General features: G+C 43.1%; 1 protein-coding gene across 1 annotated transcript in view; it reads left to right on the top strand.

The window, feature by feature from the left end:
- Positions 1-17345, top strand: part of ANXA4 (annexin A4) — a 76921-nt gene that overhangs the window by 17438 nt on the left and 42138 nt on the right. The window contains exon 2 of the mRNA XM_025868540.2: positions 10595-10653. Within this exon, the coding sequence (XP_025724325.1) occupies positions 10651-10653 (3 nt within the window). The 5' untranslated portion in view covers positions 10595-10650. The remainder of the gene's footprint in view (positions 1-10594; positions 10654-17345) is intronic.

The following is a 17345-nucleotide window of genomic DNA, read 5'->3' as shown; positions in this document are numbered from 1 at the left end:
CTACTGTGTGTGTGTGTGTGTGTGTGTGTGTGTGTGTGTGTGTGTGTGTACCACATCTTCTTTATCCATTCACTGTTGATGGACATCTGGGCTCTTTCCATAGTTTGGCTATTGTGGACATTGCTGCTATAAACATTGGGGTTCAGGTGCCCCTTCGGATCACCACATTTGTATCTGCGGTAAATAGTAGTGTGAGGACAGTGATCTTGTCAGAATACAGACACACACAGACTTGGTGGCCAAAAGAACCATATGGGAAGTCCGGTTTGATGTGTTGGTGGTAGATGTGAAAGCCTGAACTCTGTACTCCACAGATGTTTTTAACACAGGTAGAGTTGGTAACCCACGCCTTAAACAGCTCACCGAACAGGTAATGCTATAATGTGTAGATGTGGCAGACAAAGGTTACCTGGAGAGAATAGTAATAAAAAGAGTAGTCAACATTTGTTGAGTACATAATGTGTGCACTATTCTGAGTACTTTGTATGATACAATAACTGGTTTAATCTTTGTAACAACCCTATAAAGTAACTTTGTTACTAATTCCATGTTACCAATGAGGAGGCTGAAGTACAGAGAAATAATAACTTGCCCCAAATCATACAGCTACAAGTGTATATGGGAGAGTTATAAACCCAAGTTGGTTGGGCTCCAGGCTCTAGCCACGTTGTTATGGAGGAAGGATGACATGGTCTCTGAGGGAGGAGTTCCCACCATCATGTGAAATTAGCAACTAGACCATGAGGTTGGCTGCATCACACTCAGGCTTGGACCTTCCTGTTGCTATTTCTCGTCAGAAGGATGGCATGGATTCTCCCATCCTCGTGGGATACCAGCATCTGCCATACCTCAGGTCAGGGGGAGAACCCAACACATTATTACCATGCAAATGACCCAGAGGGCAGACTCACCACTTCCCTGTAGACGGGCATTCCATCTGCAAAATGAAGGGGTGGGCTGGGCATTCTCTGAGGTCTTCTCTACCCTGACAGCCCTACACTGGCAGAAATGAGCTCTTTCTGGAGCAAGTGTTCCCCCCCGCCTCCATTTCTACTGCTTTCTTGGGGCACTTATATCTCAGCCTTGGAATTGCTCTCTCACCTGTGCATTGCTGGACGTTTTGATCTGACACAGGGGAGAAGCAACTCTGGAAGATAAAAAGAATACTTCTTCTAAGTCTAGAACATCACTGCCATAGCCCAGAGCATAAGTAACTGCCATCTAGGGCTTGAGAAAACATGTCACAGCTGTGCCAAACCCATCTTAGGCTTTGAATGAAAGCCTGTAATGTTTTTGGTTCATAGCATAAGCCAGATGAGCTATTTCTGCTATTCCTTCTTTCTCCCCCTACTGGTATACCCTGGATAGTCTTCATATTGCTGGCAGTAAGATACATATAACCAAATGGGGTCATTATTTCTAACCTCCTTTGATACTCGATTCAGACTACCCCAAGAGCATGATGCATCAGTCAGTCTCTGAGGCAGGCTGCACTTTGTGGGCTCTTTTGTATTATGGTTGGATCAGCCATGACCCCCCCGCCCCAGTACTCAGCTCAGGATGCTGGATCTTGATATGGGGGGTGGGAAAATGGGCACAGAATGTGCCTGGATGGAATCCTTATGTCTCTCCCTGGGGAAGGCACTACTCTGACTGTGTCTACTCCAAAAAACGTTATCACGGAGCTATGTTACATTGTTCTTGCACCAGAAAGGCTGAATGGCTGAACTAGGGCAGGGGCATGTGGGTTGGAAATGTGCTTTTTCTTCATGGGGTGACTGGGTGGCTCAATCAGTTGGGCATCCGGCTCTTGGTTTCGGCTCAGGTTGTGATCTCATGGTGGTGGGATTGGCCTTGATGGCCCCTCATGGGGCCCCGTGTGGGGCTCCCTGCTGACGGGGAGTCTGCTTGAAAGATTCTGTCCCTCCACCCCATCCCCTACTCGCTGACTCGTGCTCTCTCTCTCAAATAAATAAATAAATCTTAAAAAAAGAAAAACGAAATGCTTTCTCTTCAGAGAGCCAACAGTCTTGTATTCGACACTTGATTGGGAGCTGTCTGCCAAAGTATAGCCAGTTGCTGTCAGATAAGTCTGGGAGAGGAATATTTTTGTCATGGTTTTGTTTTGTTTGATTTTGTTTTGCACCCAGCTTGTTGAAGATATGAAGAATAAGAATGCATCTAGCTCAGCAAAAATGTGACAATTTACAATATTTATTCCATTATTACTCTAAGAGCTCCTAGCATTGTTGCCTGCCTGTATACACATGGACACGTGTGCATTTGGCCTGGTATGATATAAAGGTCTATAGAGTCAGACAGACCTGTGAAAAAACAGCTCCTACCACCTACTACTGGAGTGACCTTGGGCACTATGCCTAACTTTTCTAAACTTACGTTTTTTTTTTTAAGATTTATTTATTTATTTATTTGACAGAGAGAGACACACCAAGAGAGGGAACACAAGCAGGGGGAGTGGGAGAGGGAGAAGCAGGCCTCCTGCTGAGCAGGGAGCCCGATGCAGGGCTCAATCCCAGGATCCTGGGATCATGACCTGATCCGAAGGTAGACACTTAACGACTGAGCCACCCAGGTGCTCCTCTAAACTTATGTTATCACTAGACAGTGAAAGGGCAAAATGATACCATATGGATAAAAGCACCTGGGCACTCTATACAACTAAGTGGTCAATAAATATTTACCTACAAATAAAGTCTCTCTAGCTCCAATGCACAGAGCAAGGAATACAAGGCTAGCTTTCCTGATGCTGAGCCTGCCCCATGGAGGATGAGCCCCATGACCAGAGGGAGGATGACTAAAGGTTGGAGGTGACCGTTCAGGAAGGTTTGGTAGAGGATCCTTGCAATGGGAAGCAAGTTCAATGGAGTTAGCTCTAGCAGCCTCCAAGATTTCTTTTCTTTTCTTTTTTTTTTTTTTAAAGATCTTATTTATTTATTTGTTAGGGAGAGAGCCCAAGCAGGGGGAGCAGCAGGCAGAGGGAGAAGCAGATTTCCCGCTGAGCAAGGAGCCCGATGCTGGACTTGATCCCAGCACCCTGGGATCATGACCTGAGCCGAAGGCAGACTCTTAACCGACTGAGCCACCCAGGCGTCCCCAAGATTTCTTTTTTAAATGATAGAGTACTCTTGAACAGACAGAGCATAGGGGATATTCTCTGCATGAAGGGCATATAGGTGGGAATTAAGGTGTGCTTTTTTAAAATTTTTTAAAAAGATTTATTTATTTGACAGAGAGAGAGCACAAGCAGGGGGAAGGGCAGAGGGAGAGGGAGAAGCAGGCTCCCCACTGAGCAGGGAGCCCGATGCTGGGCTCGTACTAGGACCCTGAGATCATGACCTGGGCTGAAGGCAGCTGCTTAACCGACTGAGTCACCCAGCTGCCCCTATGGTATGCTTTTTAGCACCTAAAATGGTGCCTGGCATGGGGCAGGCATTCCGATCATGTTTGTTGAATGAATGAATGAATGAACAAATGTGCATGAAACATCAGTGAAACTATCCTGTCGGTCCCATGATTGTGAGCAATAATCAGCATTACCAGTACATCAACTTCTTGTTTCTATGGTCACTGTCCTGAGAGGAGGGGAATCCAAACAGTTTGTTTGCAATTAAGAGTTAAACAAAACAAAACAAAGTCCTGCTACCAACAAAAGACCAGCCGATGAGAATGCCCCAGGTCTTCAGTCCACACGTGGTACTGGGAGTTGCTCAGATAACACTTAGGAAAACCCAAAGCACTATTCTGTGCAAGCTGAATACAGTATGCAGAGAAACAAGGAAGGGTAGCTACACATTTACAAAGCTTATCAGAATATGCTTTGATTGTGCCCTACTCGAAGCTTGTGCCTGGGGAAACCGAGGTATGTGAAGTACAGAGACATCTAGCAAGGCAAGCATTGAACTGGGAGTATGGGACCCAGCCCCTTGCTCAGCAAGCATTTAGACCACCTCAGCTATCTTTTTATTTTCCTAATCTTATCTCTTGATATAATAGAGAACTCACCATAGCCAGCTTTCATTATTATATCATCCAGCTGGTTTGCAAAGTGGAGGTAGTAGTCGTGACTCCAAAGGTTATTGGGTAGATTAATTAAGACAATGTAGAGGAGTACTTTAAAAATGTACCTTCCCTCCTTCCCCCTGCCTTTTGGACAAAGGAATCTTTGGCATAGAGAAAAGGCTTTAATAGACTTCGGCGTGATGTGGAAATGACAGAGAAGGAGTGGGGATGTTTTAAATTATATGTGAGGGGCGCCTGGGTGGCTCAGTTGGTTAAGCGACTGCCTTCGGCTCAGGTCATGATCCTGGAGTCCCGGGATCGAGTCTCGCATCGGGCTCCCTGCTCGGCAGGGAGTCTGCTTCTCCCTCTGACCCTCTTCCCTCTCGTGCTCTCTATCTCTCATTCTCTCTCTCTCAAATAAATAAATAAGATCTTAAAAAAAAATAAAAATAAAAAATAAATTATATGTGAAACGTGTGTTTTAAAATTATTTGTGGATTGAAATTATTATTATTGTCCCCCACCATGCTGTGAAGAAGTGGCTGAAATTTGGACAAAAGACTGTCAATAAGTTGTTTGCCAGGTGCGGGGCTGGAATAGATTCTTCCCTAAGATTCTTAGCAGTCAGGTTTCCAAATTTGTCAGCCTTCCTTTGGCTTATACACTTGGCCTTTGATTAAATGTTTGAAAATGCTTATTTCTCCAGACTCAAACCCCATCACGGCAACAAAACTTCCTTTACTTTTTGAAGGATCTAAGCTCCAAGGAGTTTGGGTTGCATTCGTTTTCCTATTTCATAGACAGTTTTGAAAGCCTTCAGTGCTTGGGCGGGGCCCCGGCACACCCTCCACAAATCCACAGGCTAGAAGTTTAAATTTGTCATCCTGTGGGATGTAAAATGAAACCGCGTACCAAAGAAAAATGGTGAGTGACTCACTCACATGTGATCTTCCAGGGAAGAGAGGGACTCAGTAAGAATGTGCCACAAGGACAGCAAATCCCTTCCTAATGAACGTTCCGGTTGCCCCTCCTGGGACCAGGGTCAATGTCATGAATCTGGATGGAGGCCACCAAGTTATGTTGGGGTCCCAAGGGGAGCATCCAGTACTGGGGTGAATTCAACATGGTGCCACATCCAGCAGGACCAGAGAAATTGCACTCATTAGCACACCAGGAAGGGGTTCAGCTCTCAGGGACAGGTTCATATTTACAGGCTCACCACACACATGCTGATAATATCTTTATTACCTTGAGAAATATAAGGGGCGCCTGGGTGGCTCAGTCAGCTAAGTGTCTGCCTTTGGCTCAGGTCATGATCCCGGGGTCCTGGGCTCGAGCCCCGGGCTCCCTGCTCAGCGAGGAGGCTGCTTCTCCCTCCCCCTCTGCCTCTCCCCACCCCTGCTTGTGCTCTGTCTCTCCAATAAATAAATAAAATCTTAAAAAAAAAAAAATTGTTACTGAGACAAAAATCCTTGTGCTCCAGTACTCTGAAGACAGGTCCATGTGGGAAGCCAAACTCTAGTCCAGGGGTTGCTTTGCAATCACGGAATGAGAACAAAGGCTATTAGATAGATGACACAGCCGTGGAAAATAGCTGATCCTGGACCATTGGATCTAGGGCCCAGCCACCCTTACCTTAGGACTGGGCTTTGATGATTATTTCCAAGTAAGCCTCTCTGAGGATTTTATGTGGAGCTTGCACACCATCTTTCTTTAAATATGCTAATGCTTTTGGCAAACTGGTAGGTCAGGAGCCATTCTTTCTCATAAATGAATTTGCATATCTTTGTGTTGATGGTTGTTTGCTGATTTTACTAGTCTAATGCGCAGGAAACCATCTAATTTGCCTGTTTTCCAAATTCTGGGTGAGTGGGGAGGAGTCCACCACACTGCCACCTCCATGTATGGCCTCCTTAAATATTACATGAAATCCGAGTCCTTGTTCCATGTAGCTGCTGGAAGGACATAAGGAACTTTCTACTTGAGGTCATTTCTAGCAGTGTTACAGTAGGGCAGTTTGTGGGACGGTGTAAAAATGATCTTCTTGTACACCTAAGCAGAAAACAGTAAGGATCTGTTCTTGACATATCTAATTTTTCTTTATGAAGCCATCATAAATTACTTGTGCAAATTTTTGTAATCTTTCCTGCAATAAGTTGAACTTATTTATAGCTCAGTATTCCCTATGTAACTGCTCTTGGGATATATCTCTTATGTTGTGTTCCCAGCTTTTTTCAGTTGCTCTAAAACCATGTCTTAACATTTGCAGGAGCCCTATTGTGAGCCCTAGTTGTAGAGTTCAGATATTATAAAGGAGTTGCAGTCCCCCCCCCCTCCACTCCAGACTGCATAACCCTTAGATTTTTTTAGACATCACTCACATATGGGCCCTTCAGTCTTCATCTTCCCATCTTGAAGAGCCCCTGATGCTTTTAAGGTCATTGGAGCCATGCCCAAACCTGAGTGGGTTTGCCTTTTTCCTAAAGCTGAGGCACAGTTGCTAATTATTTTACCCCACCTGTGAGCAGCCAAGAAGCTTTGGAAACCCCCACACAAAGTCTGAGTCATTGTGAACCTGGGGATACTGTTCAGTTTATGGACTTGTAGGCTGGCTTTCAGAGAGAAAGAATGAATGGATCAAGGAAGCTGAGGCAGAAAAGGGTTCCTATAAAGAGTCCTTGGCTCTTCAGGCTGGAGGAGAATGTAGGAGGACTTTTAGAGGTTGAGCTTCCAGAAGAAGGGCATGGCATTCTTTGGGAGCTGATCATTTTGTGCAGTTAAGAAGAAGCCTGTGGCAATTCTGGGAGGCGAGAATTCTACCACTGAAACACCAATGCCTTCCCATGACAGTTCTGTTCCAGGGGGTGGTCTCAGTGATTCCTTTCCACTCCCCACCCATCCTTGCTGAGAGTTCCTCACACCTTACTAGGTGCCAGACACTGTGCCAGTAAGCGTGAGCGTGGGTCAACTTGACATGTATTATCTGATGTCTGATCAAGGGGTACCATTTCCTGCCTTCCTTTCTATAATCTATTGAGAAACTTGTTTGGTGCTAGTAAATAACAAATATACAACAGCTGTTTCTATGTAAATGGACTTAAGCTGTGTGCTGTCCAAGTTTCAAAATAATTTTCTGGCTAAAAGCACCCTGTGTTCGAGTATGATACATTTTTGTCCCTTTAGTAAATTATTTCTAGTTCATTGAATAAGACTCTCAGTATTTCCAGAAGGTTTTATGCAAGCATTTTTTTCCACTTCTTGATGTGGTCAAAAGGATTGGAAGTATTTATATTAAAGGCTGGCTTTTGGAGAAGGTGTTTCTCTTCCCTGCCTCCTTACTTGTTGTCATCTACAGTAACTCCCCCTTATCCATGGGGTATACGTTCCAAGAGCCCCAACAGATGCCTGAAACTGTAGGTAGTATGGAACCCTATTTATGCTGTTTTTCTCTATACGTACATGCCTATGATCAAGTTTAATTTATAGATTAGGCAGAGTAAGAGATTAACAACAAGAACTAATAATAAAATGAAACAATTCTAATGATATAATAAAAGTTATATGAATGTGGTCTCTCTCTCAAAATATCTTATTGTACTGTAGTTACCCTTTTTTTTAAAGATTTTATTTATTTACGTGAGAGAGAGCACGAACGGGGGGAGGGGCAGAGGGAGAGGGGGAAGCAGGCTCCCCACTGAGCAAGGAGCCCAGGACCCTGGGATCATGACCTGAGCCGAAGGCAGTTGCTTAACTGACTGAGCCACGCAGGTGCCCCTGTAGTTACCCTTCTTCTTGTGATGATATGAGCTGATAAAATGTCTTGTGTGATGAGATGAAGTGAGGTGAATGATGTAGGTGTTGTGAAGTAGCGTTAGGCTACCATTGACCTGCTGTCAAAAGGAGAATCGCCTGCTTCTGGATTGCCGTTGCCCAAAAACACAGATAAGGGAGGATTACCATATTCCAAAACTATATAGAAACAAAGGGAGGGCCCTTGTTCCTTAAACTGGGTCTGCTAGATTGTCCACCAATTAGCAGAAACTCAATCCAACTCACATATAAATCATACTTAATGAGGGATATTGGCACATTTTGATCATTCATATGATGTGAAACAGGGCCTCCAGACAAAGTCGTGGCTAAGTCTCAAATAGCCCTGCTCTTGGCTTCCCCTAGCACATTCTGGACAAATGAGAAATACCCCTTCCTGCTCCCACAGATAGTCTTGACCCTACTCCAACCCCATCTCATGCCACTCTGGCCCTTGTTCATGATGCGGTTGTTCATTCCTCAAACACAGTAAGTTCATTGCTGCCTCAGGGCCTTTGCATTAATTGTTCCTTCTGCCTTCAGTAGTTCTCCTCCAGCACTGAATAGCTAGCCTCTCTCCCCATTCAGGTCTTAGCTCAGATGTCTTCCTGCCACCCTGTCCAGGCTAGCCCCCTTCCCAGTGACCTGATCACATCATCTTCCAACCCAGGATTCAGCAAATTTTGTCTGTGAAGGGCCAGATATTAAATATCTTCAGCTCTGTGAGCCATATAGTCTGTCACAACCGTTCAGTTCTGCTGTTGTAGCGTGAAAGCAGCTGTAGATAATATGTAAACAAATGGGTATAACCAAGCTCCAATGAGTCTATTTATGAACACTGAGATTTGAATTTTATATAACGTTCATGTGTCACAAAATACTATTCTTTTGACTTTTTGCCAACCATTGAAAATATAAAAACCATTCTTGCAGGCCATTCAAAAAACAGGATTTGGCCCATGAGCTGTAGTTTGCTGATCCCTGTTCAATAGCATTGTCCTTTCATCTTACTGATATCTGAAATCATCTTATTTATTTGTTTATTTGTTGTCTGCCTTTCCTGGTGGCCTGTAAGCTCCTTGGAGTCATGTTCTTTGTCTTACTGTATTATCTCTGTCGACTAGAACCGTGCCTGGAATATAGAGGTACTTTATGAATATTGGGTGATTGAGTAAATAAATCCATACAGCCCATGAGCTACTAAATCCAGTAAAGAATTCCTTCCAAATATTTCCTATGTATATCCCATTCCAGGGGCCACACCCCACCTAGGTCTCTGCCTCTGCCTGCCTGTTCATCAGTGCTTTCTCAAGGCTTCCTGACCCCGTCTCTCACTCTGTACAGAACCTGTCTCTTCTGTAGAATAGTGTCTTGTGGAAGGAAGCATGTCTTTTGTTCTGTCATTTCTCTGCAAAAATCAAAACTTTCCCACTATTTTCCCATTACCTACAATATCAAGTCACGCTCCTCAGCTGGGCACACAAGGCCTTGCCTATCAGTTCCCTACCTGCTTTTCCAACCCTGTCTCTGAGCCTTGCCTGGAATGAGCCCTCTGCCTGAGCAGCCTTGTCTCCTCATTGTCGCCGAGGCCACTGCTTATTCCCACCTTTGCTCAGGCTGTGCCCCAGAACAAGTCGGCATTCCCCTCAGGAAAGGATTGAACCCCCTAAGTGGTTATAAGGCAAGTCGGCAGTGATAGGAGACAAGGAAGAATGGAGCTGAGCCCCAGGAGAGCTGAAAGATGAAGTGAATGTGAGCAGATTGACTCAGTCGGTAATGAAGTGGAAAGGATTTAGGAATTCTCGGGGTATAATTGAAAAGTGCTGCTTGGTAAGGTGGCCTAGGCCAGTACTTTTCAAAGTACTGTGCAGACAAATATTGGGGGAATCTTGTTAAAATGCAGACTCTAGCAGTAGGTCTGGGGTGGGGGTGGGAGGCCTGAGGCTGCTCCCAGGGGATGCCCATGCTTCTGGCTCCAGGATGATTCTTTTGAGTATCAAGGAGCTAACAAAATGCTTGGGAGAGCAGCCTTTTCCATAGGACTCAGATATGGAAACAGAAAGTCAGTTGGCCTGTCCCTCAGAGGCCTGCCTGTCAATCATGAGACCAAGAGCCCTGGCCCAGACTCACGTCATTCCTTGCATTCTGAGTGACTGAGTACATGTGCAATGATCGAGCATCCTTGCTGCACAGAACGGAGGACAAAGTTGAGTGTGTAAGGCTGAAGCTTTGAGGGAAGAAGCACCTGCACATCCCCAGATGGTGGCAGTGAAAATGGTCGTCTGGAAATGACAGGTCTAATGTGGGCTGGCCGGCGGCTGGCCTCACACACGCGCATGCGCGCACACACACGCACAGAGCGTGGGCTGGAGTGCCATGGTTTTCCTTAACGCGGCTGCATTATCTCTTCTCTCCAAGGAGACACCTCTTCTGTTCCACTAGAGCTTACTGTTCGGAATCCAGGTTTGCCTTGACTACAAGTAATGTACTTCATCCTAACAGTAGGAACCATTTCTGTAATGTGTATCTCCAGACAAAAGAGCAGGTTGGAAAGTGTTTTGTTGGAGTAATAAACTTGCTTGCTTGAGCACTTTCTAATCATTAACCCGGCCTTTGTATCTTTGGCTAATCAATAGCTGGCCTTTCGATGACAGTGGGTGTTATTTCCTAATGGTTTAACTTCTGCAAACTACAAGTTATCCTGATTAATGATTTTAATGACACATCTCTCATCACAGTAATTTCCCCTCTGCTTTTATCACAGAGGAACTTCTGCTCGGGTGACTGAACTCTGAACCTGATATAGAGAGAGTCGCGGCCATGGTAAGTTGGGGAGTGCCTCACCCTGCCTGTTGTCAGCCAGGGACAGGTACAGGATGTGTATTTAGGGATTTACAGAGGATTGTTTGCTTAATAGAGGGGAGAGAGGAGGAAATGAAAAGGCAGGTTTTGTTTTTTTTTTTTTCAAGCACCCTTTTAATTTCTTTCGGGTGGTGAGTAACTTGACCCTGAAAATTAATTCAAAAAGAGAATGCTTGGAATCCTTCTAACATCCGGAGATACAAAAATAAGTTGTAGGGGGCACCTGGGTGGCTCAGTCGTTAAGGGTCTGCCTCCGGCTCAGGTCATGATCCCAGGGTCCTGGGATCGAGCCCCGCATCGGGCTCCCTGCTCCGCAGGAAGCCTGCTTCTCCCTCTCCCACTCCCCCTGCTTGTGTTCCCTCTCTCGCTGTGTTTCTCTCTGTCACATAAATAAATGAAATCTTTTAAAAAAAAAAAAAAGTTGTAGTTTTCTCTCTGCGGGAGTACTTTCGTGTTCATTATAGAAATTCCAAGCAAATGAAAAGGAAAAACTAAAAATCCCACAGGTCTTACCATTGGGAGACAAGTGCCATCCACATTTTGGTGTAACATCATTTCAGGCTCATCAAGAAGGGTGTTTGTTAGCCATCTGGGCTTGTCATCTGCCACCTGTTTTTGGCCATGACCGGACTCCTCAGAGCTTGATTATCTGATCTTTGGGACAGGCAGGGAATTGGATCCCTTGGGGAGTTCTATAAAGTTCAGTGTTGAGGTGGAAGCTGAGCCTCTTAGCTGCAAACAGGCTCTACCTGTGGCTGGCCATCTGCTCTCCTTCTCCCACCCAAATAAGGTATCTGAACAGACAGGTGATTCTAATCTCTGGTCTTCTTGGAAGGAATAATAGAAATAGAATCTTATACCTGGAGAGGAACTGGAGATCCTTCCAGCTCTAAATGGCCTCCTCTAGGAAGATGGAGGTGTAAACTATCTTGAACAAATAGTAATATACTCTTAACATTGTCTTACATTAGACATTCTGGAGTTTTCTTTATCATGCGTGACAGTCAAAACCTTACTCATATCTGCCCTAAATCTCCATGCTTTATTTTGAAATTCATTTCTTCTTGATTCTCTCCAGACACGGATAAGATTTATTCAGAAATGTTTACAGTGTCCCAACTTTGTGCCAGATATGGTACTTGGCTCTGGGGACTCAAAATTAATGTGACACTCTTCCTGTCTGCAACAAGCTCACAGGCTTCCTACATGTGAAGCCTATAACCTAGTGACCCTTTACTGTGCTCCTCACTCGAGGAAAATTACCTCAGTTGCTCTCATCTTTCCTCCTAGTACCTGTTTTTCCAACATCACTGTTCTTTATTGGACAGATAAAGGACATTTTTAAAGGGGAGGAAAAACACACAATAGTCACAGTATTGTAATTCCCAATTGTTTTCCATCATTTTATTTTAGACCTTACTCACATGTATAATGATTTTTAAACAATAGTAATACAAGCATAAATAACAGTTATATATTCACTCTAATCTTTGCTTTGCTAACATGTTAATACTACATTTTGTAGCATACTAAAATTATTTACTCTAGATGGTGGAGTTATGGGTGTTTTAATTTTCTTTTTTTTAATTTTCTAAATACAATGACCATATGTTACATTTCTTTTTTTGTTTTGTTTTTTAATTTTTTATTGTTATGTTAATCACCATACATTACATCATTACTTTTTAATGTAGTGTTCCATGATTCATTGTTTGTGCATAATACCCAGTGCTCCACGTAGAATGTGCCCTCTTTAATACCCATCATCAGGCCAACCCATCCCCCCACCCCCCTCCCCTCTAGAACCCTCAGTTTGTTTTTCAGAGTCCATCATCTCCCATGGTTCGTCTCCCCCTCCGATTTCCCCCCTTCATTCTTCCCCTCCTGTTATCACCTTCTTTTCTTTTTCTTAACATATTGCATTATTTGTTTCAGAGGTACAGATCTGTGATTCAACAGTCTTGCACAATTCACAGCGCTCACCATGGCACATACCCTCCCCAATGTCTATCACCCAGCCACCCCCTCCCTCCCACCCCCTACCAGTCCAGCAACCCTCAGTTTGTTTCCTGAGATCAAGAATTCCTCATATCAGTGAGGTTATATGATACATGTCTTTCTCTGATTGACTTATTTCACTCAGCATAACCCCCTCCAGTTCCATCCACGTCGTTGCAAATGGCAAGATCTCATTCCTTTTGATGGCGGCATAATATTCCATTGTGTATATATACCACATCTTCTTTACCCATTCATCTGTCAGTGGACATCTTGGCTCTTTCCACACTTTGGCTATTGTGGACATTGCTGCTATAAACATTGGGGTGCACGTACCCCTTTGGATCCCTACATTTGTATCTTTGGGGTAAATAAATACCCAGTAGTGCACTTGCTGGATCGTATGATAGCTCTATTTTCAACTTTTTGAGGAACCTCCATACTGTTTTCCAGAGTGGCTGCGCCAGCTTGCATTCCCACCAACAGTGTAGGAGGGTTCCCCTTTCTCCGCATCCCTGCCAACATCTGTCGTTTCCTGACTTGTTAATTTTAGCCATTCTGACTGGTGTGAGGTGGTATCTCATTGAGGTTTTGCTTTGGATTTCCCTGATGCCAAGCGATGTTGAGCACTTTTTCATGTGTCTCTTGGCCATTTGGATGTCTGCTTTGGAAAAATGTCTGTTCATGTCTTCTGCCCATTTCTTGATTGGATTATTTGTTTTTTTGGGTGTTGAGTTTGATAAGTTCTTTATAGATTTTGGATACTAGCCCTTTATCTGATATGTCATTTGCAAATATTTTCTCCCATTCTGTCGGTTGTCTTTTGGTTTTGTGGACTGTTACTTTTGCTGTGCAAAAGCTTTTTCTCTTGATGAATTCCCAATAGTTCATTTTTGCCCTGGCTTCCCTTGCCTTTGGCGATGTTTCTAGGAAGAAGTTGCTGCGGCTGAGGTCGAAGAGGTTGCTGCCTGTGTTCTCCTTTAGGATTTTGATGGACTCCTGTCTCACGTTTAGGTCTTTCAACCATTTGGAGTCTATTTTTGTGTGTGGTGTAAGGAAATGGTCCAGTTTCATTCTTCTGCATGTGGCTGTCCAATTGTCCCAACACCATTTGTTGAAGAGACTGTCTTTTTTCCATTGGACATTCTTTCCTGCTTTGTCGAAGATGAGTTGACCATAGAGTTGAGGGTCCGTTTCTGGGCTCTCTCTTCTGTTCCATTGATCTGTGTGTCTGTTTTTCTGCCAGTACCGTACCGTCTTGATGATGACAGCTTTGTAATAGAGCTGGAAGTCCGAAATTGTGATGCCGCCAGCTTTGCTTTTCTTTTTCAACATTGCTCTGGCTATTCGGGGTCTCTTCTGGTTCCATACAAATTGTAGGATTATTTGTTCCATTTCTTTGAAAAAAGTGGCTGGTATTTTGATGGGGATTGCATTGAATGTGTAGATTGCTCTAGGTAGCATTGACATCTTCACAATGTTTGTTCTTCCAATCCATGAGCATGGAACGTTTTTCCATTTCTTTGTGTCTTCCTCCATTTCTTTCATGAGTATTTTATAGTTTTCTGAGTACAGATCTTTTGCCTCTTTGGTTAAATTTATTCCTAGGTATCTTATGGTTTTGGGTGCAATTGTAAATGGGATCGACTCCTTGATTTGTCTCTCTTCTGTCTTGTTGTTGGTGTATAGGAATGCCACTGATTTCTGTGCATTGATTTTATAGCCTGCCACTTCACTGAATTCCTGTATGAGTTCTAGCAGTTTTGGGGTGGAGTCTTTTGGATTTTCCACATAAAGTGGAAAATGAAGTATCATATCATCTGCAAAGAGTGAGAGTTTGACTTCTTCTTTGCCGATTTGGATGCCTTTGATTTCTTTTTGTTGTCTGATTGCTGTGGCTAGGCCTTCTAGTACTATGTTGAATAGCAGTGGTGATAGTGGACATCCCTGCCGCGTTCCTGACCTTAGGGGGAAAGCTCTCAGTTTTTCCCCATTGAGAATGATATTTGCTGTAGGTTTTTTATAGATGGCTTTTATGATACTTAGGTAGGTACCCTCTATCCCTATACTCTGAAGAGTTTTGATCAAGAAAGGATGCTGTACTTTATCAAATGCTTTCTCTGCATCTATTGAGAGGATCATATGATTCTTGTTCTTTCTTTTGTTAATGTATTGTATCACGTTGATTGATTTGTGGATGTTGAACCAACCTTGCAGCCCAGGGATAAATCCCACTTGGTCATGGTGTATAATCCTTTTAATGTACTGTTGGATCCTATTGGCTAGTATTTTGGTGAGAATTTTTGCATCCATGTTCATCAAGGATATTGGTCTGTAATTCTCCTTTTTGATGGGGTCTTTGTCTGGTTTTAGGATCAAGGTAATGGTGGCCTCATAAAATGAGTTTGGAAGTTCTCCTTCCATTTCTATTTTTTGGAACAGTTTCAGGAGAATAGGTATTAACTCTTCTTTAAATGTTTGGTAGAATTACCCTGGGAAGCCATCTGGCCCTGGGCTTTTGTTTGTTGGGAGATTTTTGATGACTACTTCCTTAGTCGTTATAGGTCTGTTCAGGTTTTCTATTTCTTCCTGGTTCAGTTTTGGTAGTTGATAGATCTCTAGGAATGCATCCATTTCTTCCAGGTTATCTAATTTGCTGGCATAGAGTTGCTCATAATATGTTCTTATAATTGTTTGTATTTCTTTGGTGTTGGTTGTGATCTCTCCTCTTTCATTCATGACTTTGTTGATTTGAGTCATTTCTCTTTTCTTTTTGATAAGTCTGGCCAGGGGTTTATCAATCTTGTTAATTCTTTCAAAGAACCAGCTCCTAGTTTCGTTGATCTGTTCTACTATTCTTTTGGTTTCTATTTCATTGATTTCTGCTCTGATCTTGATTATTTCTCTTCTCCTGCTGGGTTTAGGCTTTATTTGCTGTTTTTTCTCTAGCTTCTTTAGGTGTAGGGTTAGGTTGTGTATTTGAGACCTTTCTTGTTTCTTGAGAAAGACTTGTATTGCTATATACTTTCCTCTCAGGACTGCCTTTGCTGCATCCCAAAGATTTTGAACAGTTGTGTTTTCATTTTCATTGGTTTCCATGAATTTTTTAAATTCTTCTTTAATTTCCTGGTTGACCCATTCATTCTTTAGTAGGATGCTCTTTAGCCTCCATGTATTTGAGTTCTTTCTGGCTTTCCTCTTGTGATTGAGTTCTAGTTTCAAAGCATTGTGGTCTGAAAATATGCAGGGAATAATCCCAGTCTTTTGGTACCGGTTGAGACCTGATTTGTGACCTAGGATGTGATCTATTCTGGAGAATGTTCCATGGGCACTAGAGAAGAATGTGTATTCTGTTGCTTTGGGATGGAATGTTCTGAATATGTCTGTGAAGTCCATTTGGTCCAGTGTGTCATTTAAAGTCTTTATTTCCTTGTTGATCTTTTGCTTAGATGATCTGTCCATTTCAGTCAGGGGGTGTTAAAGTCCCCCAGTATTATTGTATTGTTGTCAATGTGTTTCTTTGCTTTTGTTATTAATTGCCTTATATAATTGGCTGCTCCCATGTTAGGGGCACAGATATTTACAATTGTTAGATCTTGTTGGATAGACCCTTTAAGTAGGATATAGTGTCCTTCCTCATCTCTTATTACAGTCTTTGGTTTAAAATCTAATTTGTCTGATAGAAGGATTGCCACCCCAGCTTTCTTTTGGTGTCCATTAGCATGGTAAATGGTTTTCCACCCCTTCACTTTCAATGTGGGGGTGTCTTTGGGTCTAAAATGAGTTTCTTACAGACAGCATATCGATGGGTCTTGTTTTTTAATCCAGTCTGATAGCCTGTGTCTTTTGATGGGGGCATTTAGCCCATTTACATTCAGGGTAACTATTGAAAGATAGGAATTTAGTGCCATTGTATTGCCTGTAAAGTGACTGTTACTGTATATTGTCTGTATTCCTTTCTGGTTCATGCTGCTTTTAGGCTCTCTCTTTGCTTAGAGGACCCCTTTCAATATTTCTTGTAGGGCTGGTTTCGTGTTTGCAAATTCCTTTAGTTTTTGTTTGTCCTGGAAGATTTTTATCTCTCCTTCTATTTTCAATGACATCCTAGCTGGATATAGTATTCTTGGCTGCATATTTTTCTCGTTTAGTGCTCTGAATATATCATGCCAGTCCTTTCTGGCCTGCCAGGTCTCTGTGGATAGGTCTCTTGCCAGTTCAATGTTTCTACCATTGTAAGTTACATATCTCTTCTCCCGAGCAGCTTTCAGGATTTTCTCTTTGTGTCTGAGACTCGTAAGTTTTACTATTAGGTGTCGGGGTGTTGACCTATTTTTATTGATTTTGAGAGGGGTTGTCTGTGCCTCCTGGATTTTGATGCCTGTTTCCTTCCCCACATTAGGGAAGTTCTCTGCTATAATTTCCTCCAATATACTTTCTGCCCCCCTCTCTCTCTCTTCTTCTTCTGGGATCCCAATTATTCTAATGTTGTTTCGTCTTATCATATCGCTTCTCTCTCAAATTCTGCCCTTGTGATCCAGTAGTTGTTTATCTCTCTTTTTCTCAGCTTCTTTATTTTCCATCATTTGGTCTTCTATATCGCTGATTCTCTCTTCTGCCTCATTTATCCTAGCAGTTAGTGCCCCCATTTTTGATTG

The sequence above is a fragment of the Callorhinus ursinus genome, unplaced genomic scaffold, assembly GCF_003265705.2.
Source record: "Callorhinus ursinus isolate GAN/ISIS: 27379988/994484 unplaced genomic scaffold, GSC_fseal_2.0 scaffold10, whole genome shotgun sequence".
Classification (NCBI taxonomy): domain Eukaryota; kingdom Metazoa; phylum Chordata; class Mammalia; order Carnivora; family Otariidae; genus Callorhinus; species Callorhinus ursinus.
The sequence above is the reverse complement of the archived record's forward strand: the minus strand, read 5'-3'. Positions and strand labels throughout refer to the sequence as shown.